The sequence below is a fragment of the Drosophila miranda genome (genome assembly GCF_003369915.1).
Source record: "Drosophila miranda strain MSH22 chromosome Y unlocalized genomic scaffold, D.miranda_PacBio2.1 Contig_Y2_pilon, whole genome shotgun sequence".
In the NCBI taxonomy this organism is placed as follows: Eukaryota; Metazoa; Arthropoda; class Insecta; order Diptera; family Drosophilidae; genus Drosophila; species Drosophila miranda.
Window position 1 is genome coordinate 8,101,287 of NW_022881614.1, and position 25,633 is coordinate 8,126,919.

At 48.6% G+C, this 25,633-nt stretch overlaps 11 protein-coding genes across 19 annotated transcripts in view; 7 read left to right on the forward strand and 4 right to left on the reverse strand.

The window, feature by feature from the left end:
• LOC117192779 (mitochondrial intermediate peptidase-like) lies at nt 1-7,141 on the reverse strand. Of its 3 annotated transcripts, none has more exons than XM_033397531.1 (3): nt 751-981; nt 428-690; nt 1-371 (listed from the first exon to the last, which is right to left on the reverse strand). In XM_033397531.1, exons 1-3 carry the CDS (start codon nt 880-882, stop codon nt 146-148), a joined length of 621 nt encoding a protein of 206 aa, XP_033253422.1. In that variant the 5' UTR covers nt 883-981; the 3' UTR covers nt 1-145. The 3 variants fall into 3 exon arrangements, with proteins under 3 accessions (XP_033253422.1, XP_033253421.1, XP_033253420.1); XM_033397530.1 differs by lacking the exon at nt 751-981 and adding an exon at nt 6,852-7,141 and having other exon boundaries at nt 2-371; XM_033397529.1 differs by lacking the exons at nt 1-371; nt 428-690; nt 751-981 and adding exons at nt 6,073-6,472; nt 6,529-6,791; nt 6,852-7,134.
• LOC117192773 (hydroxysteroid dehydrogenase-like protein 2) overlaps nt 1,138-25,633 on the forward strand; it is a 27,707-nt gene continuing 3,211 nt past the window's right edge. The window contains exons 1-4 of one of the 3 annotated variants that reach the window (XM_033397519.1): nt 1,138-1,323; nt 1,390-1,553; nt 1,612-1,825; nt 1,883-2,452. In XM_033397519.1, the coding sequence (XP_033253410.1) occupies nt 1,310-1,323; nt 1,390-1,553; nt 1,612-1,825; nt 1,883-2,351 (861 nt within the window). In that variant the 5' untranslated portion in view covers nt 1,138-1,309 and the 3' untranslated portion in view covers nt 2,352-2,452. Of the gene's footprint in view, nt 1,324-1,389; nt 1,554-1,611; nt 1,826-1,882; nt 2,453-2,553; nt 2,718-2,775; nt 2,994-25,633 lie in introns of those variants that run through there. The other 2 variants (XM_033397520.1, XM_033397521.1) reach the window with 2 other exon arrangements.
• On the forward strand, nt 3,924-5,830 carry LOC117192775 (nuclear pore membrane glycoprotein 210-like). 3 transcript variants are annotated; one of them, XM_033397525.1, is made up of 2 exons: nt 3,924-4,038; nt 4,678-5,830. In XM_033397525.1, the coding sequence occupies exon 2, from the start codon at nt 4,729-4,731 to the stop codon at nt 5,527-5,529; it is 801 nt and encodes a 266-aa protein (XP_033253416.1). In that variant the 5' UTR covers nt 3,924-4,038; nt 4,678-4,728; the 3' UTR covers nt 5,530-5,830. The 3 variants fall into 3 exon arrangements, with proteins under 3 accessions (XP_033253416.1, XP_033253414.1, XP_033253415.1); XM_033397523.1 differs by lacking the exon at nt 3,924-4,038 and adding an exon at nt 4,089-4,335; XM_033397524.1 differs by lacking the exon at nt 3,924-4,038 and adding an exon at nt 4,089-4,335 and having other exon boundaries at nt 4,685-5,830.
• Nucleotides 7,266-8,579, forward strand: LOC117192772 (hydroxysteroid dehydrogenase-like protein 2). The gene is made up of 4 exons (XM_033397518.1): nt 7,266-7,433; nt 7,500-7,663; nt 7,722-7,935; nt 7,993-8,579. Exons 1-4 carry the CDS (start codon nt 7,420-7,422, stop codon nt 8,459-8,461), a joined length of 861 nt encoding a protein of 286 aa, XP_033253409.1. The 5' UTR covers nt 7,266-7,419; the 3' UTR covers nt 8,462-8,579.
• LOC117192781 (nuclear pore membrane glycoprotein 210-like) lies at nt 9,042-10,777 on the forward strand. Of its 2 annotated transcripts, none has more exons than XM_033397535.1 (2): nt 9,042-9,282; nt 9,625-10,777. In XM_033397535.1, exon 2 carries the CDS (start codon nt 9,882-9,884, stop codon nt 10,473-10,475), a length of 594 nt encoding a protein of 197 aa, XP_033253426.1. In that variant the 5' UTR covers nt 9,042-9,282; nt 9,625-9,881; the 3' UTR covers nt 10,476-10,777. The 2 variants fall into 2 exon arrangements, with proteins under 2 accessions (XP_033253426.1, XP_033253425.1); XM_033397534.1 differs by having other exon boundaries at nt 9,632-10,777.
• LOC117192780 (mitochondrial intermediate peptidase-like) lies at nt 11,017-22,849 on the reverse strand. Of its 2 annotated transcripts, XM_033397533.1 has the most exons (4): nt 22,562-22,849; nt 22,239-22,501; nt 21,957-22,182; nt 11,017-11,193 (listed from the first exon to the last, which is right to left on the reverse strand). In XM_033397533.1, the coding sequence occupies exons 1-3, from the start codon at nt 22,691-22,693 to the stop codon at nt 21,957-21,959; spliced, it is 621 nt and encodes a 206-aa protein (XP_033253424.1). In that variant the 5' UTR covers nt 22,694-22,849; the 3' UTR covers nt 11,017-11,193. The 2 variants fall into 2 exon arrangements, with proteins under 2 accessions (XP_033253424.1, XP_033253423.1); XM_033397532.1 differs by lacking the exon at nt 11,017-11,193 and having other exon boundaries at nt 21,687-22,182.
• On the reverse strand, nt 11,170-12,032 carry LOC117192778 (mitochondrial intermediate peptidase-like). Its single transcript, XM_033397528.1, has 3 exons — nt 11,799-12,032; nt 11,476-11,738; nt 11,170-11,419 (listed from the first exon to the last, which is right to left on the reverse strand). Exons 1-3 carry the CDS (start codon nt 11,937-11,939, stop codon nt 11,194-11,196), a joined length of 630 nt encoding a protein of 209 aa, XP_033253419.1. The 5' UTR covers nt 11,940-12,032; the 3' UTR covers nt 11,170-11,193.
• Nucleotides 12,210-13,513, forward strand: LOC117192771 (hydroxysteroid dehydrogenase-like protein 2). Its single transcript, XM_033397517.1, has 4 exons — nt 12,210-12,380; nt 12,447-12,610; nt 12,669-12,882; nt 12,940-13,513. Exons 1-4 carry the CDS (start codon nt 12,367-12,369, stop codon nt 13,406-13,408), a joined length of 861 nt encoding a protein of 286 aa, XP_033253408.1. The 5' UTR covers nt 12,210-12,366; the 3' UTR covers nt 13,409-13,513.
• LOC117192777 (nuclear pore membrane glycoprotein 210-like) lies at nt 20,278-21,531 on the reverse strand. Its single transcript, XM_033397527.1, has 2 exons — nt 21,145-21,531; nt 20,278-20,795 (listed from the first exon to the last, which is right to left on the reverse strand). Exons 1-2 carry the CDS (start codon nt 21,300-21,302, stop codon nt 20,303-20,305), a joined length of 651 nt encoding a protein of 216 aa, XP_033253418.1. The 5' UTR covers nt 21,303-21,531; the 3' UTR covers nt 20,278-20,302.
• Nucleotides 22,972-24,251, forward strand: LOC117192776 (hydroxysteroid dehydrogenase-like protein 2). The gene is made up of 4 exons (XM_033397526.1): nt 22,972-23,134; nt 23,201-23,364; nt 23,423-23,624; nt 23,682-24,251. The coding sequence occupies exons 1-4, from the start codon at nt 23,121-23,123 to the stop codon at nt 24,148-24,150; spliced, it is 849 nt and encodes a 282-aa protein (XP_033253417.1). The 5' UTR covers nt 22,972-23,120; the 3' UTR covers nt 24,151-24,251.
• LOC117192832 (hydroxysteroid dehydrogenase-like protein 2) lies at nt 24,348-25,296 on the forward strand (the record flags this gene model as incomplete). The annotated part of the gene is made up of 3 exons (XM_033397593.1): nt 24,348-24,516; nt 24,575-24,788; nt 24,846-25,296. Coding segments are annotated over 3 exons (834 nt in total), but the record flags the coding sequence as incomplete, so codon positions are not given.

Below are 25,633 nucleotides of genomic sequence, written 5' to 3' on the forward strand. Positions count from 1 at the left end.
GCATAAAAACCACCAACAAAAAAAACGTAAGAATAATAATAAAGAGAATAACCTGTTGCACAATTTTGATATTCCATTCCTGAAACCGTCAGCCCTCGCTAGACTTATAAGTTAATTTAGCGGTAAACGGAACGCAATTTACAATTTAGCAAAAGGCTGCTCCGTTCATGAACTTCTGCCCCAGCTGTAGGATGTAGTCGTTGAGACGCACCACTCGAAGGCGTTCCGCTTCCGGCAGGTGAATTCCGCACTGTTCGAAGTCGAAGAGGAAGAGCTTGGCCACATGCTGATCCACCTCGGTGGTTGGCTTTAGATCTCCCTGCTCCACAAACTTCCTCAGGGCTTGGTAGAGTGGTTTGTGGGTGTTCAAGCTGCAGTACGAAACAGTTTTGAGCGGGAATAGATCTCTTGATGGGCATGACCTCACCTCTCCACCACACAGCAAATGCTGATGCAGGCCTGCTCCGCCGCCTCCATGTACTTGTTCTTGGGGTGCGCGATCCGTATGAACTCGGCCAGGTCGGCTACCTTGCACAGGGAGTCGGAGAGCTCGTCGAATATGTCGACCATTTTGCGTTGTCTTTGACTGGAAATCGCCTCTGCGATGAGATCCTGCGATTTGTTCTCCACATTGTCCCTTAGCAAATAGAAACCTTCGAAAGTGCGAAGCTCGGGCATCCGGAAAAGGCCCTGTCCATGAAAAATTGATTAAGATCTGCGCTCTCCAGGCTGGAGGATTTCATGGCTCACCGCATCCTCGCGGGTAAATTTAATGCGCTTCGACGGCGGCGCATTGAATGCCGTTGCTAGCGGCGACCAGGTGGAGACTAGCTTCCGGTGCCGCATCCTCAACAGAGTGGCGCTGCGACTCATTTGTAACATGATGCTGCTTGAATGTGGGCCAATGTGGATTGCGTTACATATTCCATCAGCTGTTCCGGCCAGGGCTGGCGACTCTTCTCGTGCACCAAGCAGCAGCCAGATTTACACTTAAATTTAGACAAAATTAATTAACAACTGCGACACATCGAAGCTTTTTATTTGACATGTTCATTTGTTGGTGCTATCATACCTATGCCTGTACATACACACAGCGTATTAAATTTTATCTTTAAAATATATGCATTTTCTATCCATGGTATCCGACCTTTGATCCTGGAAAGAGTATGAAAGGTTCGACTTGAGTAAATCTACTTTTACCTGGAACTCACTGTGATTAGAGTTGTCGTAATCTCTTCTGATTGGACATTCATATACCAGAAATAAAGCCCATTTCTTCAGTTGACTTAGTTCGCTCGACAACGCAATCATGAAGAACACTGGGTAAGTCTGCACAAGCTAGGGGCGAGGCGAGGTCAAAGTTGTTCGCTAATCTGACTAATCCGTTAGCAAGCTGAGAGGCAGAATCCTGTTCATTACCGGCGCATCCCGTGGAATCGGCAAGGCGATAGCCCTGAAGGCAGCTCGCGATGGGGCGAATATAGTGATCGCTGCCAAGACGGCGGAACCACATCCCAAGCTACCTGGAACCATCTATACGGCGGCTGAGGAGAGTAAGTGAGCTCGTGCAGCCATTTCTGGATGGAGTTTGATCTTTGTATTCCGCACTAGTCGAGCGGGTTGGAGGCCGGGCGTTAGCCTGCATTGTCGATGTGCGCGATGAGAAGCAAGTCCAGCAGGCCGTGGAGGCAGCAGCGGCCAAGTTCGGAGGCATCGATATCGTTATCAACAATGCCAGTGCCATATCCATGACCCCCATACTCGACACGGAGATGAAGCGCTATGACCTGATGCAGAACATCAACACTAGGGGGACATTTCTGGTGTAAGTCGGCCATCGGGCTTATCTGCCAATCTCATTGCGTCCGATCAAACTCCACAGATCGAAAAGCTGCTTGCCGTATCTGCTGAAGAGCGACAATCCGCACATACTGAACCAGTCGCCCCCGCTGAACATGAAGCCGCAGTGGTTCGCCAATCACGCCGCGTACACGATCGCCAAATACGGAATGTCCATGTGTGTTCTGGGAATGTCGGAGGAGTTCCGTGACCAAGGAATCGCCGTAAATGCTCTGTGGCCGCGTACAACGGTTCACACGGCAGCGGTGGAGATGCTCAGTGGCCCAGATGGGGCTTTGTACTCCCGCAAGCCCGAGGTAATGGCCGACGCTGCGTATGCAATTATTAGCCGGGATGCTAGGGACTACACCGGACATTTCTTCATTGACGATGATGTTTTGCTGGATGCTGGTGTGAAGGATCTTGCCAAATATGCCTGCTATCCGGAGAATATACATAAGCTTGCTACGGATATATTTTTGGACGATACAGGACCTTTTGCTAAATTGTAAATTGCATGTATTTTATTGCCGTCGCTGGTTACATGTTCTATGGGATAAATAACATAAAAAGGGTTTAATTTGACTCTAATGATTAAACTATTGGCTCTGTATGGATGTTTTGAACTAATGCGGATTCGTTCCGTTTACCGCTAAATTAACTTATAAGGCGAGGCGAGGTCAAAGTTGTTCGCTAATCTGACTAATCCGTTAGCAAGCTGAGAGGCAAAATCCTGTTCATTACCGGCGCATCCCGTGGAATCGGCAAGGCGATAGCCCTGAAGGCAGCTCGCGATGGGGCGAATATAGTGATCGCTGCCAAGACGGCGGAACCACATCCCAAGCTACCTGGAACCATCTATACGGCGGCTGAGGAGAGTAAGTGAGCTCGTGCAGCCATTTCTGGATGGAGTTTGATCTTTGTATTCCGCACTAGTCGAGCGGGTTGGAGGCCGGGCGTTAGCCTGCATTGTCGATGTGCGCGATGAGAAGCAAGTCCAGCAGACCGTGGAGGCAGCAGTGGCCAAGTTCGGAGGCATCGATATCGTTATCAACAATGCCAGTGCCATATCCATGACCCCCACACTCGACACGGAGATGAAGCGCTATGACCTGATGCAGAACATCAACACTAGGGGGACATTTCTGGTGTAAGTGGGCCATCGGGCTTATCTGCCAATCTCATTGCGTCCGATCAAACTCCACAGATCGAAAAGCTGCTTGCCGTATCTGCTGAAGAGCGACAATCCGCACATACTGAACCAGTCGCCCCCGCTGAACATGAAGCCGCAGTGGTTCGCCAATCACGCCGCGTACACGATCGCCAAATACGGAATGTCCATGTGTGTTCTGGGAATGTCGGAGGAGTTCCGTGACCAAGGAATCGCCGTAAATGCTCTGTGGCCGCGTACAACGGTTCACACGGCAGCGGTGGAGATGCTCAGTGGCCCAGATGGGGCTTTGTACTCCCGCAAGCCCGAGGTAATGGCCGACGCTGCGTATGCAATTATTAGCCGGGATGCTAGGGACTACACCGGACATTTCTTCATTGACGATGATGTTTTGCTGGATGCTGGTGTGAAGGATCTTGCCAAATATGCCTGCTATCCGGAGAATATACATAAGCTTGCTACGGATATATTTTTGGACGATACAGGACCTTTTGCTAAATTGTAAATTGCATGTATTTTATTGCCGTCGCTGGTTACATGTTCTATGGGATAAATAACATAAAAAGGGTTTAATTTGACTCTAATGATTAAACTATTGGCTCTGTATGGATATTTTGAACTAATGCGGATTCGTTCCGTTTACCGCTAAATTAACTTATAAGTCTAGCGAGGGCTGACGGATTCAGGAATGGAATATCAAAATTGTGCAACAGGTTACGTTTTTTTTGTTGGCCTTTTTTATGCTAAGTCCAATAAAAGCAAGTATTTAAAATAAACCAGTTAATTAGAAAATAGGTTCATTAATTGGATACAATTATGTGGGCAGAGCTGAGAGATCTATCTAGCTAGAAATATTCGACGGAATATCAAAAACGAGGAATATGTATAAAGAACTTGAATTCGTCAGTATATTTACGGTATATTTCTGAGGGTCGGACGGTATATTTCGATAAATCGGTCACACTGAACATCACATCCCTGGCATTTTAATTTATGAAAACTGCGCGTGTTTTTGTTATTTCCTTAAGGTAGTTAAAAGTTATAAAAATAAGTTACAAAGTTTAGTTACAAAGTTAAGTTAAAAGTTAAGTCCCCAGAGACCGCTGCTGCCCATTTGCAAAGAAGAGCTATTAACCTCTTGTAAAAAAACGCGGGTATAATCTCGATATGGCAGCATGCGACTTATACTTCGTATTCCTAATATTTGCGGCTCATAAATTGACTGACGCTGTGAAGTTAAACCAACCGCGAGTGTTGCTTCCCATTTTCAACGACAAACCCGTCAACTTCACTTTGGAGGTGGACGAACGAAATTGCTACAAATGGTGAGAGGCGTCGGCACGGCTAGACCGGCATTTTAACCTCAAAATATTTATTTTTGTTGTTTGGTATTTGATCGCTGCTGGAGCGAATTGAAGGGTCGCAAGCAATCACTATTCAATACCAAGATATTGCGCCAGGATCAAATACTTCTCTTTTGGGCTAACATCCTAAGCATTGTTTAAAAGCTAGTTCCGTCTACGGGCCGTCCCCCATACCACTATCTTGGTATTGCATAGTTTTTAATGATTTATTTTGATTTTAAGATGTTTTAACGTCGACTGACGGAAACTAACCTCAAATTAACCTAACCTCAACAAAATATTACAATACCTACATACAAATAGATTTCAGGACATCTTCCCGTCAAGACCTTATATCTGTTCAACCGGTGTATCATGGCTTCAGCGATCTTCGAGCTGCACGCCTTCGACTCTCAGGGCAACGAGTTCTTCACCCTCGAGGGAATCGAGTTCAACTGGGACATCTCGGAGCATGACAGCAAGAAGCCGCCCGCAATGCGGTTCCTCACCATCTCGAAAAGCCAGTACCACACTGTGCCCCCCGCCCTCGAGAAGTTCGAAGCCGCTGGCATCAAGGGCTACATGATCCTGCTGGAGGGTATCAATACGGGCACTTCAAAGATAACAATCACAATGCCCTATGCCGAGTACAGCAATGTGAAGCCCCTGGAAATATATATCAGTGTACTGGCCAATATCATTATCGAGCCTTCCGAGGTTACGATCCTGAAAAAAGACTCCATTAGCTTCCGCATTCTCCAGCTGAAGATGGACAAGCTGCATGATATTACGAAGAGCAACCAGTACTTCCTCGAAGTGGAGGATGCCACAGTGGCCAGCTTAATGGGCAACACTGCAACGGGAAACGAACTGGGGCGCACCCAGATCATATTGCGCGATCGAAACATGCCGGAAACCGATAAGAACACCAAGGGCCCCAGTGCCCTGTTGACAGTGGCAGAGCCCCATAAGCTGGGCATCAGCCTCCTGCCTCACAACTGGGTGACGGTGGAGGGCGAGCGGCACGAGGTGGCCTTCGACCTATACGCTCCAGATGGCCAGAAGGTTAATAATGATATTGGCCAGTACACTGATATATGTATATTTCCAGGGGCTTCACACGTGCCGACGCCTCTCACCATTTGTAGCAATTTCGTTCGTCCACCTCCAAAGTGAAGTTGACGGGTTTGTCGTTGAAAATGGGAAGCAACACTCGCGGTTGGTTTAACTTCACAGCGTCAGTCAATTTATGAGCCGCAAATATTAGGAATACGAAGTATAAGTCGCATGCTGCCATATCGAGATTATACCCGCGTTTTTTTACAAGAGGTTAATAGCTCTTCTTTGCAAATGGGCAGCAGCGTTCTCTGGGGACTTAACTTTTAACTTAACTTTGTAACTAAACTTTGTAACTTATTTTTATAACTTTTAACTACTTTAAGGAAATAAAAACACGCGCAGTTTTCATAAATTAAAATGCCAGGGATGTGATGTTCAGTGTGACCCATTTATCGAAATATACCGTCCGACCCTCAGAAATATACCGTAAATATACTGACGAATTCAAGTTCTTTATACATATTCCTCGTTTTTGATATTCCGTCGAATATTTCTAGCTAGATAGATCTCTCAGCTCTGCCCACATAATTGTATCCAATTAATGAACCTATTTTCTAATTAACTGGTTTATTTTAAATACTTGCTTTTATTGGACTTAGCATAAAAACCACCAACAAAAAAAACGTAAGAATAATAATAAAGAGAATAACCTGTTGCACAATTTTGATATTCCATTCCTGAAACCGTCAGCCCTCGCTAGACTTATAAGTTAATTTAGCGGTAAACGGAACGAATCCGCATTAGTTCAAAATATCCATTCATGCAATTTACAATTTAGCAAAAGGCTGCTCCGTTCATGAACTTCTGCCCCAGCTGTAGGATGTAGTCGTTGAGACGCACCACTCGAAGGCGTTCCGCTTCCGGCAGGTGAATTCCGCACTGTTCGAAGTCGAAGAGGAAGAGCTTGGCCACATGCTGATCCACCTCGGTGGTTGGCTTTAGGTCTCTCTGCTCCACAAACTTCCTCAGGGCTTGGTAGAGTGGTTTGTGGGTGTTCAAGCTGCAGTACGAAACAGTTTTGAGCGGGAATAGATCTCTTGATGGGCATGACCTCACCTCTCCACCACACAGCAAATGCTGATGCAGGCCTGCTCCGCCGCCTCCATGTACTTGTTCTTGGGGTGCGCGATCCGTATGAACTCGGCCAGGTCGGCTACCTTGCACAGGGAGTCGGAGAGCTCGTCGAATATGTCGACCATTTTGCGTTGTCTTTGACTGGAAATCGCCTCTGCGATGAGATCCTGCGATTTATTCTCCACATTGTCCCTTAGCAAATAGAAACCTTCGAAGGTGCGAAGCTCGGGCATCCGGAAAAGGCCCTGTCCATGAAAAGTTGATTAAGATCTGCGCTCTCCAGGCTGGAGGATTTCATGGCTCACCGCATCCTCGCGGGTAAAGTTGATGCGCTTCGACGGCGGCGCATTGAATGCCGTTGCTAGCGGCGACCAGGTGGAGACTAGCTTCCGGTGCCGCATCCTCAACAGAGTGGCGCGGGTGGAGCTGCGACTCATTTGTAACATGATGCTGCTTGAATGTGGGCCAATGTGGATTGCGTTACATATTCCATCAGCTGTTCCGGCCAGGGCTGGCGACTCTTCTCGTGCACCAAGCAGCAGCCAGATTTACACTTAAATTTAGACAAAATTAATTAACAACTGCGACACATCGAAGCTTTTTATTTGACATGTTCATTTGTTGGTGCTATCATACCTATGCCTGTACATACAAACAGCGTATTAAATTTTATCTTTAAAATATATGCATTTTCTATCCATGGTATCCGACCTTTGATCCTGGAAAGAGTATGAAAGGTTCGACTTGAGTAAATCTACTTTTACCTGGAACTCACTGTGATTAGAGTTGTCGTAATCTCTTCTGATTGGACATTCATATACCAGAAATAAAGCCCATTTCTTCAGTTGACTTAGTTCGCTCGACAACGCAATCATGAAGAACACTGGGTAAGTCTGCACAAACTAGGGGCGAGGCGAGGTCAAAGTTGTTCGCTAATCTGACTAATCCGTTAGCAAGCTGAGAGGCAAAATCCTGTTCATTACCGGCGCATCCCGTGGAATCGGCAAGGCGATAGCCCTGAAGGCAGCTCGCGATGGGGCGAATATAGTGATCGCTGCCAAGACGGCGGAACCACATCCCAAGCTACCTGGAACCATCTATACGGCGGCTGAGGAGAGTAAGTGAGCTCGTGCAGCCATTTCTGGATGGAGTTTGATCTTTGTATTCCGCACTAGTCGAGCGGGTTGGAGGCCGGGCGTTAGCCTGCATTGTCGATGTGCGCGATGAGAAGCAAGTCCAGCAGACCGTGGAGGCAGCAGTGGCCAAGTTCGGAGGCATCGATATCGTTATCAACAATGCCAGTGCCATATCCATGACCCCCACACTCGACACGGAGATGAAGCGCTATGACCTGATGCAGAACATCAACACTAGGGGGACATTTCTGGTGTAAGTGGGCCATCGGGCTTATCTGCCAATCTCATTGCGTCCGATCAAACTCCACAGATCGAAAAGCTGCTTGCCGTATCTGCTGAAGAGCGACAATCCGCACATACTGAACCAGTCGCCCCCGCTGAACATGAAGCCGCAGTGGTTCGCCAATCACGCCGCGTACACGATCGCCAAATACGGAATGTCCATGTGTGTTCTGGGAATGTCGGAGGAGTTCCGTGACCAAGGAATCGCCGTAAATGCTCTGTGGCCGCGTACAACGGTTCACACGGCAGCGGTGGAGATGCTCAGTGGCCCAGATGGGGCTTTGTACTCCCGCAAGCCCGAGGTAATGGCCGACGCTGCGTATGCAATTATTAGCCGGGATGCTAGGGACTACACCGGACATTTCTTCATTGACGATGATGTTTTGCTGGATGCTGGTGTGAAGGATCTTGCCAAATATGCCTGCTATCCGGAGAATATACATAAGCTTGCTACGGATATATTTTTGGACGATACAGGACCTTTTGCTAAATTGTAAATTGCATGTATTTTATTGCCGTCGCTGGTTACATGTTCTATGGGATAAATAACATAAAAAGGGTTTAATTTGACTCTAATGATTAAACTATTGGCTCTGTATGGATATTTTGAACTAATGCGGACTCGTTCCGTTTACCGCTAAATTAACTTATAAGTCTAGCGAGGGCTGACGGATTCAGGAATGGAATATCAAAATTGTGCAACAGGTTACGTTTTTTTTGTTGGCCTTTTTTATGCTAAGTCCAATAAAAGCAAGTATTTAAAATAAACCAGTTAATTAGAAAATAGGTTCATTAATTGGATACAATTATGTGGGCAGAGCTGAGAGATCTATCTAGCTAGAAATATTCGACGGAATATCAAAAACGAGGAATATGTATAAAGAACTTGAATTCGTCAGTATATTTACGGTATATTTCTGAGGGTCGGACGGTATATTTCGATAAATCGGTCACACTGAACATCACATCCCTGGCATTTTAATTTATGAAAACTGCGCGTGTTTTTGTTATTTCCTTAAGGTAGTTAAAAGTTATAAAAATAAGTTACAAAGTTTAGTTACAAAGTTAAGTTAAAAGTTAAGTCCCCAGAGACCGCTGCTGCCCATTTGCAAAGAAGAGCTATTAACCTCTTGTAAAAAAAACGCGGGTATAATCTCGATATGGCAGCATGCGACTTATACTTCGTATTCCTAATATTTGCGGCTCATAAATTGACTGACGCTGTGAAGTTAAACCAACCGCGAGTGTTGCTTCCCATTTTCAACGACAAACCCGTCAACTTCACTTTGGAGGTGGACGAACGAAATTGCTACAAATGGTGAGAGGCGTCGGCACGGCTAGACCGGCATTTTAACCTCAAAATATTTATTTTTGTTGTTTGGTATTTGATCGCTGCTGGAGCGAATTGAAGGGTCGCAAGCAATCACTATTCAATACCAAGATATTGCGCCAGGATCAAATACTTCTCTTTTGGGCTAACATCCTAAGCATTGTTTAAAAGCTAGTTCCGTCTACGGGCCGTCCCCCATACCACTATCTTGGTATTGCATAGTTTTTAATGATTTATTTTGATTTTAAGATGTTTTAACGTCGACTGACGGAAACTAACCTCAAATTAACCTAACCTCAACAAAATATTACAATACCTACATACAAATAGATTTCAGGACATCTTCCCGTCAAGACCTTATATCTGTTCAACCGGTGTATCATGGCTTCAGCGATCTTCGAGCTGCACGCCTTCGACTCTCAGGGCAACGAGTTCTTCACCCTCGAGGGAATCGAGTTCAACTGGGACATCTCGGAGCATGACAGCAAGAAGCCGCCCGCAATGCGGTTCCTCACCATCTCGAAAAGCCAGTACCACACTGTGCCCCCGCCCTCGAGAAGTTCGAAGCCGCTGGCATCAAGGGCTACATGATCCTGCTGGAGGGTATCAATACGGGCACTTCAAAGATAACAATCACAATGCCCTATGCCGAGTACAGCAATGTGAAGCCCCTGGAAATATATATCAGTGTACTGGCCAATATCATTATCGAGCCTTCCGAGGTTACGATCCTGAAAAAAGACTCCATTAGCTTCCGCATTCTCCAGCTGAAGATGGACAAGCTGCATGATATTACGAAGAGCAACCAGTACTTCCTCGAAGTGGAGGATGCCACAGTGGCCAGCTTAATGGGCAACACTGCAACGGGAAACGAACTGGGGCGCACCCAGATCATATTGCGCGATCGAAACATGCCGGAAACCGATAAGAACACCAAGGGCCCCAGTGCCCTGTTGACAGTGGCAGAGCCCCATAAGCTGGGCATCAGCCTCCTGCCTCACAACTGGGTGACGGTGGAGGGCGAGCGGCACGAGGTGGCCTTCGACCTATACGCTCCAGATGGCCAGAAGGTTAATAATGATATTGGCCAGTACACTGATATATGTATATTTCCAGGGGCTTCACACGTGCCGACGCCTCTCACCATTTGTAGCAATTTCGTTCGTCCACCTCCAAAGTGAAGTTGACGGGTTTGTCGTTGAAAATGGGAAGCAACACTCGCGGTTGGTTTAACTTCACAGCGTCAGTCAATTTATGAGCCGCAAATATTAGGAATACGAAGTATAAGTCGCATGCTGCCATATCGAGATTATACCCGCGTTTTTTTTACAAGAGGTTAATAGCTCTTCTTTGCAAATGGGCAGCAGCGTTCTCTGGGGACTTAACTTTTAACTTAACTTTGTAACTAAACTTTGTAACTTATTTTTATAACTTTTAACTACTTTAAGGAAATAAAAACACGCGCAGTTTTCATAAATTAAAATGCCAGGGATGTGATGTTCAGTGTGACCCATTTATCGAAATATACCGTCCGACCCTCAGAAATATACCGTAAATATACTGACGAATTCAAGTTCTTTATACATATTCCTCGTTTTTGATATTCCGTCGAATATTTCTAGCTAGATAGATCTCTCAGCTCTGCCCACATAATTGTATCCAATTAATGAACCTATTTTCTAATTAACTGGTTTATTTTAAATACTTGCTTTTATTGGACTTAGCATAAAAACCACCAACAAAAAAAACGTAAGAATAATAATAAAGAGAATAACCTGTTGCACAATTTTGATATTCCATTCCTGAAACCGTCAGCCCTCGCTAGACTTATAAGTTAATTTAGCGGTAAACGGAATGAATCCGCATTAGTTCAAAATATCCATTCATGCAATTTACAATTTAGCAAAAGGCTGCTCCGTTCATGAACTTCTGCCCCAGCTGTAGGATGTAGTCGTTGAGACGCACCACTCGAAGGCGTTCCGCTTCCGGCAGGTGAATTCCGCACTGTTCGAAGTCGAAGAGGAAGAGCTTGGCCACATGCTGATCCACCTCGGTGGTTGGCTTTAGGTCTCTCTGCTCCACAAACTTCCTCAGGGCTTGGTAGAGTGGTTTGTGGGTGTTCAAGCTGCAGTACGAAACAGTTTTGAGCGGGAATAGATCTCTTGATGGGCATGACCTCACCTCTCCACCACACAGCAAATGCTGATGCAGGCCTGCTCCGCCGCCTCCATGTACTTGTTCTTGGGGTGCGCGATCCGTATGAACTCGGCCAGGTCGGCTACCTTGCACAGGGAGTCGGAGAGCTCGTCGAATATGTCGACCATTTTGCGTTGTCTTTGACTGGAAATCGCCTCTGCGATGAGATCCTGCGATTTATTCTCCACATTGTCCCTTAGCAAATAGAAACCTTCGAAGGTGCGAAGCTCGGGCATCCGGAAAAGGCCCTGTCCATGAAAAGTTGATTAAGATCTGCGCTCTCCAGGCTGGAGGATTTCATGGCTCACCGCATCCTCGCGGGTAAAGTTGATGCGCTTCGACGGCGGCGCACTGAATGCCGTTGCTAGCGGCGACCAGGTGGAGACTAGCTTCCGGTGCCGCATCCTCAACAGAGTGGCGCGGGTGGAGCTGCGACTCATTTGTAACATGATGCTGCTTGAATGTGGGCCAATGTGGATTGCGTTACATATTCCATCAGCTGTTCCGGCCAGGGCTGGCGACTCTTCTCGTGCACCAAGCAGCAGCCAGATTTACACTTAAATTTAGACAAAATTAATTAACAACTGCGACACATCGAAGCTTTTTATTTGACATGTTCATTTGTTGGTGCTATCATACCTATGCCTGTACATACAAACAGCGTATTAAATTTTATCTTTAAAATATATGCATTTTCTATCCATGGTATCCGACCTTTGATCCTGGAAAGAGTATGAAAGGTTCGACTTGAGTAAATCTACTTTTACCTGGAACTCACTGTGATTAGAGTTGTCGTAATCTCTTCTGATTGGACATTCATATACCAGAAATAAAGCCCATTTCTTCAGTTGACTTAGTTCGCTCGACAACGCAATCATGAAGAACACTGGGTAAGTCTGCACAAACTAGGGGCGAGGCGAGGTCAAAGTTGTTCGCTAATCTGACTACTCCGTTAGCAAGCTGAGAGGCAAAATCCTGTTCATTACCGGCGCATCCCGTGGAATCGGCAAGGCGATAGCCCTGAAGGCAGCTCGCGATGGGGCGAATATAGTGATCGCTGCCAAGACGGCGGAACCACATCCCAAGCTACCTGGAACCATCTATACGGCGGCTGAGGAGAGTAAGTGAGCTCGTGCAGCCATTTCTGGATGGAGTTTGATCTTTGTATTCCGCACTAGTCGAGCGGGTTGGAGGCCGGGCGTTAGCCTGCATTGTCGATGTGCGCGATGAGAAGCAAGTCCAGCAGACCGTGGAGGCAGCAGTGGCCAAGTTCGGAGGCATCGATATCGTTATCAACAATGCCAGTGCCATATCCATGACCCCCACACTCGACACGGAGATGAAGCGCTATGACCTGATGCAGAACATCAACACTAGGGGGACATTTCTGGTGTAAGTGGGCCATCGGGCTTATCTGCCAATCTCATTGCGTCCGATCAAACTCCACAGATCGAAAAGCTGCTTGCCGTATCTGCTGAAGAGCGACAATCCGCACATACTGAACCAGTCGCCCCCGCTGAACATGAAGCCGCAGTGGTTCGCCAATCACGCCGCGTACACGATCGCCAAATACGGAATGTCCATGTGTGTTCTGGGAATGTCGGAGGAGTTCCGTGACCAAGGAATCGCCGTAAATGCTCTGTGGCCGCGTACAACGGTTCACACGGCAGCGGTGGAGATGCTCAGTGGCCCAGATGGGGCTTTGTACTCCCGCAAGCCCGAGGTAATGGCCGACGCTGCGTATGCAATTATTAGCCGGGATGCTAGGGACTACACCGGACATTTCTTCATTGACGATGATGTTTTGCTGGATGCTGGTGTGAAGGATCTTGCCAAATATGCCTGCTATCCGGAGAATATACATAAGCTTGCTACGGATATATTTTTGGACGATACAGAACCTTTTGCTAAATTGTAAATTGCATGTATTTTATTGCCGTCGCTGGTTACATGTTCTATGGGATAAATAACATAAAAAGGGTTTAATTTGACTCTAATGATTAAACTATTGGCTCTGTATGGATATTTTGAACTAATGCGGATTCGTTCCGTTTACCGCTAAATTAACTTATAAGGCCGTCAGCCATTGGGTGCTACAGGGGACAAACGGATGACGGGTCGGCTCGCACAACTGTGAACTCGGCGCAGGCGCAGCCGCTCCGGTTAGTAATACCCGGTGCGGTCTGCGTCTTACACCCCCCCATAGGACACAGAGGGTTGCGAGCGAACCGTCACCCGCCGTAACTGTGCACACCGGTGGAAGTGCGACTATACTCTCCCCGTGAGGGCGGCTGGAAACAGGTCCTAGCACGGTCATGTCTCTGCTAGGATGCTGGCGAATGGTAGTCGGGCGGAGAGAAGAAAACTCTCAGTGAAATTACCCCAATCCAAGGTGACACTGTTATATGCCGAGGGATGCATGGCCGGGGGGGTGCCCGGTCGCTAATATGCGGACTCTGGATACCTGCCGACCTCCAGTTTAAATCAGGCTTCCCGGGGCAAGCGGGCTATGCCTCGGGTGACCAACCCCTTCCCGCCTACTCGTGGGAACAAAAATGCCAAACATATCAAAAATACCAAATAAAAACACCGCAAAGGAGCTCGGTACTCCTCTTAAAGTACCGGAGGGACAAGCCAATCCCTCTGCACCAGCGCCTGGGAAACCGGGTCCAAAGAAGACGGGGAAGGAGACTGAGTCGGTCCACCGTCTTCAGGCAGCAGCCGCAGCGAGGGGGGGCCCGAAAAGCCAATCGGGTCCTTCCAAGTCGGGTGGCTCCAAGGGCGAAGCGGATACCGGGGTGGCTGCCAAGCAGAGCGTAATCGCGGCTGGTAAGCGCACCGGGACCGAAGAACCCATGGGAGCCCCGGCGGGCAGCGTCTCTGCACCACGGGGTGGAAAGCCGTCGTACCAGGACAGGAGACGAGCGGCTTTCATCCTGTCCAACGAAGACCCGAACTTCAAGGCGTCAGCCGAAGGAAAGGAGCAGAGGCTGTGGGCCTGCTCAATCCTTCCACTGTTCCAGCCAGCCAAAGCCGGAAAGGGCGCAGCCAAGGCCGCCAACAAGCGGCAACGCTCAGCGGAGGACCCCGCAAATCAGCCAGGCCAAGCCCAGCAAGCCAAGCGGGTGAAGACCCACCTCACGAACCGGTCGTTCGCTGAGGTGGCGAGGGGCAGGACCCTGATCGGTGTCCTGGACAGGGGCGCCGAGGACGGCCATGTCCCTCGCGATAAGTGGCACCTGGTGGAGAACGAGCTCCAGGATCGGTTCCTACTGGAACTGGAGGAGAACGGCGGACCACCGCCAAAGTGTGAGGACGCAGGTTGGCATCAAGGCAAGGTGAAAGCCATCGCCTGCCAAGACGCTCGCTCTGCGGCTCTCTACATGAAGGCGGTGGCGGCCCTAAAAGAGGTCTATCCAGGGGCGAAACTGGAGACCGTGAAGTGGAAAGATGTCCCTAGTCGCCCGAGAGCCAGAGCGTGGGTCTCGGCTAAGCCTGCAGAGCCTGAGAAGATCCTCAGGTTACTGCAGGTCTGCAACCCCCACCTTCCTACAGCCGATTGGAAGGTGGCAAAGGTGGAGGATATCCAAGGGCAGAGGCGCCAGATTATCCTCGTCCTAAATGAGGAATCCATTGATCTCCTCGCAAAGTCGGACGGTTTAGTGGATTATGGCTACAAGAAGGTCACCATATCCACTTACAAGTCCGATCGCAAGGGCAGGCAAGCGGAGGTCGAGCCAGACCCGGAGCTGCCGGAGATCCCAAAAGAGGGGGCCTCGTGCGAGGAAGACAACCCGGCGTCGGATGCGGCGTCCATGATGTCGGACGATATCTTGGACGACTACGCGTTCGACGAGAGCGACCTAGCCAGAGGTCTCAGCCACATCGTTGTCGGGGAGGAGCCGGAGTCCCCTGACAGCGATCTAGAAATAACAATGGTGGAGGCGAGCCTCAGGAATGTCGTTGACGCTCCTGCAGATAAACCTCCACCATTGTAAGGCAGCATGCGCTGCTCTACTGCTCCACCTGGCCAAGGGTGGAGCCGACATAGTCCTCATTCAGGAGCCCTGGATCCTCGGAAACAGGGTCTCCGGTCTGAGGACTTCTGACTACAAGCTATATGTAGCTGAAACCGCAGGTAAAATTCGTACCTGCATTCTTGCAAAAAGAGAGTTGCACCTATTTTTGCTCCCAAATTTCAGCAATGAAGACCACACCGCAGTGAGCCTCGAAGGCCAGGAGCGCTCACTGAGGATCTGCTCCGCATACATGGGGCATGAACAACCAGACCCCCCTCCACACGCGCCTCTCCGGGCTCTAATCGCAGACTGCTCGGCCAAGGACATCGGCCTAATTGTGGGGTGCGATGCCAATGCACATCACTGTCAGTGGGGAAGCACTGGCACAAACGAAAGGGGTGAGTACCTTTTCAGTTACTTACTGACCACTCAGATGGTCTTACTAAACCGGGGTAGTGATCCCACCTTTATCATTAAAAACCGCAAGGAGGTCCTGGACCTCACGCTTGCCTCTCATGAGATACAGCGTAACATTGTATCCTGGAGGGTCCTGGAAGAGCACTCCTTCTCGGACCACAGGTACGTGGAAACTGTCTTCTCCTTCTCAGTACCGAAGCCAGTCCGATTCCGAAACATCAGGCGGACAAACTGGACTCGGTACTCTGATTACCTCTGTCGTGTTCTCCCTGAGCCCCCATCTGAGGAGGAGTTCTCCACGGAGGCCACGACTCGTCTTCTTAAGATCTTTACCGACGCCTGCAATAAGGCGCTCGACAAAGCATGCCCCTCTGGCAAGAACAGAGGCCGGAAGAAACCTGAATGGTGGAATCCGAAACTGGGTGAACTCCGGAAAGCCTCCCGGAGACTCTTCAATAAAGCTAAGGCTGAAAACGTTGAGCAAAACTGGGCCGAATACAAGGCCAGTCTGTCAACCTACAACAAAGAACTTAGAAAAGCCAAACGCGCCTCCTGGCGTAAGTTCTGCAGCGAAATCGAGAGTAACTCAGAAGCCTCACGCTTGCGCAGAGTTCTCTCGAAGACAACACCCACCCTGGGCTACTTGAAGAACACCGACCAGTCGTAAACTACGTCCAGCGAGGAGTCGCTAAATCTTCTCCTAAATACCCACTTCCCTGGCTGCGATGAAAACAGACCCAACTACCTCGCGCCTCCTTCTGTCGCCTCAAATGCCATCTTGAGACTGCTAAGCCAGGAGAACATTTCCTGGGCGATCAGAAGCTTTAAACTCTACAAGTCCGCGGGGCCAGACGGCATTTTCCCTGCCCAACTGATTCACGCGGGACATAAAGCCATTAACTGGCTCAAAATAATTTACGAGGGAATCTTCTCCCACGGGTGCATTCCTGACACCTGGCTTCAGACCAAAGTCGTATTCATACCCAAGGCAGGCAAGCCCTCGCACACTGCCCCAAAGGATTTCAGACCCATAAGTCTATCGTCTTTTCTTCTAAAGGCGATGGAGCGGCTCCTGGGGCTGCATCTAACGGCGTGCATTCCGTCCAGTCTGATCTCAGACTCCCAGCATGCCTATCGGAAGGGAAGATCCACCGAAACGGCCCTACACTCGATCACATCGATCATCGAAGCATCCCTTAATTTTAAGGAGTACACCCTAGTAGCCTTCCTCGACATAGAAGGCGCCTTTAACAACATCCTTCCGACCGCCATCACGGGCGCACTGACGGATCTGGGCGTTGACTCCAGGACGGTGAGCCTGATCGATCAGATGCTACAATGCAGGACGGTTGAGGCATCACTGGGGACGTCAACGTGTACCAGATTTGTCAGCAGAGGCACACCGCAGGGCGGAGTCCTCTCGCCCCTCCTATGGAACGTGGCAGTGAACACACTGCTGCGGGAGATAGAGGGGGTGGCTGCCGTGTGGTGGCGTACGCGGACGATGTTGCCATAGCATTCTCCGGAAAATTTCCGCAGACATTGTGTGAGTGCATGACAAGTACTCTCACGAAAATGTCGAAATGGGCAGACAAATGCGGGTTAGGCGTCAACCCGTCTAAAACGGAACTGGTGCTTTTCACTAGGAAGTACAAAGTTCCGGTACTGATTCCCCCAAGACTATGTGGGGAAACGCTAGTCTTCAGCAACAACGCCAAGTATCTTGGCCTAATCCTCGATAGAAAGCTCGATTGGAAATTGAGCATAGAGGATAGAGTAAAGAAGGCCACAGTGGCCCTCTATACTTGCAGGAAAGCCATCGGACTAAAATGGGGAATGACCCCTATATAGTTCGGTGGCTCTACACCGCCATCATACGACCAATCATGCTCTATGGAGTGGTGGTATGGTGGCCAGCCTTGGACAGAAGGACATGCCTCAATAAACTCAGCAGAGTTCAACGCATGGCAGAGCTATGCATAACTGGCGGGCTACGCACTACTCCAGGGGAAGCCCTGGATACTGTGCTGGACCTCCTCCCTGTGGATCTCATGGGAAAGAAGGTGGCAACACTTTCCGCCCTCAGAATGAGAGAAGCCAGACTGTGGAAAGCATCCGCGGTTGGGCACTCGGGAATCCTGATGAGACTCCCGCAATTACCAGAGAGGACAGATTACTGTATCCCCAGTGATCACCTCTCGACGCCCTTCCAGGTATCAATCCCATCTAGGGAGGACTGGGAGATGGGCGAACCAGGACCTGCAAATGCGGTCCACTTCTACACTGATGGCTCAAAGCTAGACGGCCGCGTGGGAGGCGGAGTCTACTGCAGCGAGCTGAACATCAGTCATTGCTTCAGGCTCCCGGATCACTGTAGTGTGTTCCAAGCGGAGGTTGAAGCCATCAAGGAGGCCATTTCGATCGTCTCCAAATTACTTCTAGATACGCACTTAGTGTGCGTCTTCTCGGACAGCCAAGCAGCTATCAAAGCTCTAGGCTCAATATCGTCGAACTCTGCGACTGTAAATGACTGCCGCAGGTCTCTGCACGAGATCGCAGAGCAGTTAGATCTCTTCCTTATATGGGTCCCCGGCCACAGGGACATCGAGGGGAATGACGCCGCCGACGAGCTAGCCAGGCAGGGTACTACGATTCCTCTCCTACCGGAGAGGGAGCAAGTAGCGATGCCCTTGGCTACGTGCAGGCTCCTAACGCACGAATTGTTCGAGCAAAATGCCAATAGGAGAAGGCAGCAAACCGTTTCCTGTAAAGTCTCAAGATTGATATGGCCATATCGATCGAAGAAGCGCTCAGCAGAGCTGTATAAACTCAGCAGAGCACAGTGCTCTGCAGTTACTAGAGCCATTACGGGACACTGGCAGATCGGCACTCACGCCTCTAGACTGTCAATCCTCATAGCGACTTCTGCAGGAGTTGTCGCGACGAGGAGGAGGAGGAATCGGTCCCCCACTTCTTCTGCCACTGCCCAGCCCTTGGAAATCGTCGTCTTCGAATTCTCGGGGCCGCTTTCCTCACGGACATTTCGGACCTGTCCGTAATCAAACCAGGGACCTTGTCCAAATACATCCAAGCCACCGGATGGGACTGCCCTTAACCTGCAGTAGTATGCTCTCACGGTTCGGGCAACGCGAAGGGGCACATGCCCATGCGGCAACACAACGGACCTTTTATAGGTCCAAGTGAGCTTGGTGGCGGGCGGCTCTTATCCCCCCCCTCCCGGCTACCACCATAACCTAACCTAACCTAACTTATAAGTCTAGCGAGGGCTGACGGATTCAGGAATGGAATATCAAAATTGTGCAACAGGTTACGTTTTTTTTGTTGGCCTTTTTTATGCTAAGTCCAATAAAAGCAAGTATTTAAAATAAACCAGTTAATTAGAAAATAGGTTCATTAATTGGATACAATTATGTGGGCAGAGCTGAGAGATCTATCTAGCTAGAAATATTCGACGGAATATCAAAAACGAGGAATATGTATAAAGAACTTGAATTCGTTAGTATATTTACGGTATATTTCTGAGGGTCGGACGGTATATTTCGATAAATCGGTCACACTGAACATCACATCCCTGGCATTTTAATTTATGAAAACTGCGCGTGTTTTTGTTATTTCCTTAAAGTAGTTAAAAGTTATAAAAATAAGTTACAAAGTTTAGTTACAAAGTTAAGTTAAAAGTTAAGTCCCCAGAGAACGCTGCTGCCCATTTGCAAAGAAGAGCTATTAACCTCTTGTAAAAAAAACGCGGGTATAATCTCGATATGGCAGCATGCGACTTATACTTCGTATTCCTAATATTTGCGGCTCATAAATTGACTGACGCTGTGAAGTTAAACCAACCGCGAGTGTTGCTTCCCATTTTCAACGACAAACCCGTCAACTTCACTTTGGAGGTGGACGAACGAAATTGCTACAAATGGTGAGAGGCGTCGGCACGTGTGAAGCCCCTGGAAATATATATCAGTGTACTGGCCAATATCATTATTAACCTTCTGGCCATCTGGAGCGTATAGGTCGAAGGCCACCTCGTGCCGCTCGCCCTCCACCGTCACCCAGTTGTGAGGCAGGAGGCTGATGCCCAGCTTATGGGGCTCTGCCACTGTCAACAGGGCACTGGGGCCCTTGGTGTTCTTATCGGTTGCAGTGTTGCCCATTAAGCTGGCCACTGTGGCATCCTCCACTTCGAGGAAGTACTGGTTGCTCTTCGTAATATCATGCAGCTTGTCCATCTTCAGCTGGAGAATGCGGAAGCTAATGGAGTCTTTTTTCAGGATCGTAACCTCGGAAGGCTCGATAATGATATTGGCCAGTACACTGATATATATTTCCAGGGGCTTCACATTGCTGTACTCGGCCTAGGGCATTGTGATTGTTATCTTTGAAGTGCCCGTATTGATACCCTCCAGCAGGATCATGTAGCCCTTGATGCCAGCGGCTTCGAACTTCTTGAGGGCGGGGGGCACAGTGTGGTAGGGGCTTTTCGAGATGGTGAGGAACCGCATTGCGGGCGGCTTCTTGCTGTCATGCTCCGAGATGTCCCAGTTGAACTCGATTCCCTCGAGGGTGAAGAACTCGTTGCCCTGAGAGTCGAAGGCGTGCAGCTCGAAGATCGCTGGCGCCTCCTCCAGGTAGAGCTGCCGTGTGGCAGTCCACACGTTCAGACTGCTAATTTTGTCCACTATTACGTCGCAGCGCAGCATGGCACCGGTCTGCACTTCCTCTGCAAACACGATGGCCGTGTTGCGGCGTCGCTCGCGGGTCCGCACTGTGACCACTGCCTCGTAGGCGCATTCGCTGAAGCCATGATACACCGGTTGCACAGATATAAGGTCTTGACGGGAAGATGTCCTGAAATATATTTGTATGTAGGTATTGTAATATTTTGTTGAGGTTAGGTTAATTTGAGGTTAGTGTCCGTCAGTCGACGTTAAAACATCTTAAAACCTAAAATAAAACATTAAAGACTATGCAATACCAAGATAGTGTATGGGGGACGGCCCGTAGACGGAACTAGCTTTTAAACAATGCTTAGGATGTTAGCCCAAAAGAGAAGTATTTGATCCTGGCGCAATATCTTGGTATTGCATAGTGATTGCTTGCGACCCTTCAATTCGCTCCAGCAGCGATCAAATACCAAACAACAAAAATAAATATTTTGAGGTTAAAATGCCGGTCTAGCCGTGCCGACGCCTCTCACCATTTGTAGCAATTTCGTTCGTCCACCTCCAAAGTGAAGTTGACGGGTTTGTCGTTGAAAATGGGAAGCAACACTCGCGGTTGGTTTAACTTCACAGCGTCAGTCAATTTATGAGCCGCAAATATTAGGAATACGAAGTATAAGTCGCATGCTGCCATATCGAGATTATACCCGCGTTTTTTTTACAAGAGGTTAATAGCTCTTCTTTGCAAATGGGCAGCAGCGTTCTCTGGGGACTTAACTTTTAACTTAACTTTGTAACTAAACTTTGTAACTTATTTTTATAACTTTTAACTACTTTAAGGAAATAACAAAAACACGCGCAGTTTTCATAAATTAAAATGCCAGGGATGTGATGTTCAGTGTGACCGATTTATCGAAATATACCGTCCGACCCTCAGAAATATACCGTAAATATACTGACGAATTCAAGTTCTTTATACATATTCCTCGTTTTTGATATTCCGTCGAATATTTCTAGCTAGATAGATCTCTCAGCTCTGCCCACATAATTGTATCCAATTAATGAACCTATTTTCTAATTAACTGGTTTATTTTAAATACTTGATTTTATTGGACTTAGCATAAAAAAGGCCAACAAAAAAACGTAAGAGAATAATAATAAAGAGAATAACCTGTTGCACAATTTTGATATTCCATTCCTGAAACCGTCAGCCCTCGCTAGACTTATAAGTTAATTTAGCGGTAAACGGAACGAATCCGCATTATTTCAAAATATCCATACAGAGCCAATAGTTTAATCATTAGAACATGTAACCAGCGATGGCAATAAAATACATGCAATTTACAATTTAGCAAAAGGCTGCTCCGTTCATGAACTTCTGCCCCAGCTGTAGGATGTAGTCGTTGAGACGCACCACTCGAAGGCGTTCCGCTTCCGGCAGGTGAATTCCGCACTGTACGAAGTCGAAGAGGAAGAGCTTGGCCACATGCTGATCCACCTCGGTGGTTGGCTTTAGGTCTCCCTGCTCCACAAACTTCCTCAGGGCTTGGTAGAGTGGTTTGTGGGTGTTCAAGCTGCAGTACGAAACAGTTTTGAGCGGGAATAGATCTCTTGATGGGCATGACCTCACCTCTCCACCACACAGCAAATGCTGATGCAGGCCTGCTCCGCCGCCTCCATGTACTTGTTCTTGGGGTGCGCGATCCGTATGAACTCGGCCAGGTCGGCTACCTTGCACAGAGAGTCGGAGAGCTCGTCGAATATGTCGACCATTTTGCGTTGTCTTTGACTGGAAATCGCCTCTGCGATGAGATCCTGCGATTTGTTCTCCACATTGTCCCTTAGCAAATAGAAACCTTCGAAAGTGCGAAGCTCGGGCATCCGGAAAAGGCCCTGTCCATGAAAAATTGATTAAGATCTGCGCTCTCCATGCTGGAGGATTTCATGGCTCACCGCATCCTCGCGGGTGCGCTTCGACGGCGGCGCATTGAATGCCGTTGCTAGCGGCGACCAGGTGGAGACTAGCTTCCGGTGCCGCATCCTCAACAGAGTGGCGCGGGTGGAGCTGCGACTCATTTGTAACATGATGCTGCTTGAATGTGGGCCAATGTGGATTGCGTTACATATTCCATCAGCTGTTCCGGCCAGGGCTGGCGACTCTTCTCGTGCACCAAGCAGCAGCCAGATTTACACTTAAATTTAGACAAAATTAATTAACAACTGCGACACATCGAAGCTTTTTATTTGACATGTTCATTTGTTGGTGCTATCATACCTATGCCTGTACATACACACAGCGTATTAAATTTTATCTTTAAAATATATGCATTTTCTATCCATGGTATCCGACCTTTGATCCTGGAAAGAGTATGAAAGGTTCGACTTGAGTAAATCTACTTTTACCTGGAACTCACTGTGATTAGAGTTGTCGTAATCTCTTCTGATTGGAAATTCATATACCAGAAATAAAGCTAATTTCTTCAGTTGACTTAGTTCACTCGACAACGCAATCATGAAGAACACTGGGTAAGTCTGCACAAACTAGGGGCGAGGCGAGGTCAAAGTTGTTCGCTAATCTGACTAATCCGTTAGCAAGCTGAGAGGCAAAACCCTGTTCATTACCGGCGCATCCCGTGGAATCGGCAAGGCGATAGCCCTGAAGGCAGCTCGCGATGGGGCGAATATAGTGATCGCTGCCAAGACGGCGGAACCACATCCCAAGCTACCTGGAACCATCTATACGGCGGCTGAGGAGAGTAAGTGAGCTCGTGCAGCCATTTCTGGATGGAGTTTGATCTTTGTATTCCGCACTAGTCGAGCGGGCTGGAGGCCGGGCGTTAGCCTGGCGCGATGATAAGCAAGTCCAGCAGGCCGTGGAGGCAGCAGTGGCCAAGTTCGGAGGCATCGATATCGTTATCAACAATGCCAGTGCCATATCCATGACCCCCACACTCGACACGGAGATGAAGCGCTATGACCTGATGCAGAACATCAACACTAGGGGGACATTTCTGGTGTAAGTGGGCCATCGGGCTTATCTGCCAATCTCATTGCGTCCGATCAAACTCCACAGATCGAAAAGCTGCTTGCCGTATCTGCTGAAGAGCGACAATCCGCACATACTGAACCAGTTGCCCCCGCTGAACATGAAGCCGCAGTGGTTCGCCAATCACGCCGCGTACACGATCGCCAAATACGGAATGTCCATGTGTGTTCTGGGAATGTCGGAGGAGTTCCGTGACCAAGGAATCGCCGTAAATGCTCTGTGGCCGCGTACAACGGTTCACACGGCAGCGGTGGAGATGCTCAGTGGCCCAGATGGGGCTTTGTACTCCCGCAAGCCCGAGGTAATGGCCGACGCTGCGTATGCAATTATTAGCCGGGATGCTAGGGACTACACCGGACATTTCTTCATTGACGATGATGTTTTGCTGGATGCTGGTGTGAAGGATCTTGCCAAATATGCCTGCTATCCGGAGAATATACATAAGCTTGCTACGGATATATTTTTGGACGATACAGGACCTTTTGCTAAATTGTAAATTGCATGTATTTTATTGCCGTCGCTGGTTACATGTTCTATGGGATAAATAACATAAAAAGGGTTTAATTTGACTCTAATGATTAAACTATTGGCTCTGTATGGAAATTTTGAGCTAATGCGGATTCGTTCCGTTTACCGCTAAATTAACTTATAAGGCGAGGCGAGGTCAAAGTTGTTCGCTAATCTGACTAATCCGTTAGCAAGCTGAGAGGCAAAATCCTGTTCATTACCGGCGCATCCCGTGGAATCGGCAAGGCGATAGCCCTGAAGGCAGCTCGCGATGGGGCGAATATAGTGATCGCTGCCAAGACGGCGGAACCACATCCCAAGCTACCTGGAACCATCTATACGGCGGCTGAGGAGAGTAAGTGAGCTCGTGCAGCCATTTCTGGATGGAGTTTGATCTTTGTATTCCGCACTAGTCGAGCGGGTTGGAGGCCGGGCGTTAGCCTGCATTGTCGATGTGCGCGATGAGAAGCAAGTCCAGCAGGCCGTGGAGGCAGCAGTGGCCAAGTTCGGAGGCATCGATATCGTTATCAACAATGCCAGTGCCATATCCATGACCCCCATACTCGACACGGAGATGAAGCGCTATGACCTGATGCAGAACATCAACACTAGGGGGACATTTCTGGTGTAAGTCGGCCATCGGGCTTATCTGCCAATCTCATTGCGTCCGATCAAACTCCACAGATCGAAAAGCTGCTTGCCGTATCTGCTGAAGAGCGACAATCCGCACATACTGAACCAGTCGCCCCCGCTGAACATGAAGCCGCAGTGGTTCGCCAATCACGCCGCGTACACGATCGCCAAATACGGAATGTCCATGTGTGTTCTGGGAATGTCGGAGGAGTTCCGTGACCAAGGAATCGCCGTAAATGCTCTGTGGCCGCGTACAACGGTTCACACGGCAGCGGTGGAGATGCTCAGTGGCCCAGATGGGGCTTTGTACTCCCGCAAGCCCGAGGTAATGGCCGACGCTGCGTATGCAATTATTAGCCGGGATGCTAGGGACTACACCGGACATTTCTTCATTGACGATGATGTTTTGCTGGATGCTGGTGTGAAGGATCTTGCCAAATATGCCTGCTATCCGGAGAATATACATAAGCTTGCTGTGGAGATAATGTTTTTTATCCCCAATCGGCCGACTAATTATTTCGAATTAAATAAAACTCGGCGCAGAAATAAAATTACGATATGTTCTTTAATGCGTGACATCCAAATTGCAAGTGTGGCTTGCCTGCCCTTTACATTGCCGCTCCGATCGCTAAGCCCAGCTTCGCTCGGCCGACGTCGGTAGGCAGACGCAAAGCGGAGATAGCGAAGAGCGAGCTGGCAGAGAGCGTTTAGCAGGGCAAGCAAGCGCAAAGCTTTAACAAACAAATGAGTGACATAGACATAAGTAACAAACAAAATAAGCGGCTGAGGGCCAAGAATTAGGTGCTATTTGGCAAGCAGCTAATCGGCTGGGTTCTGCT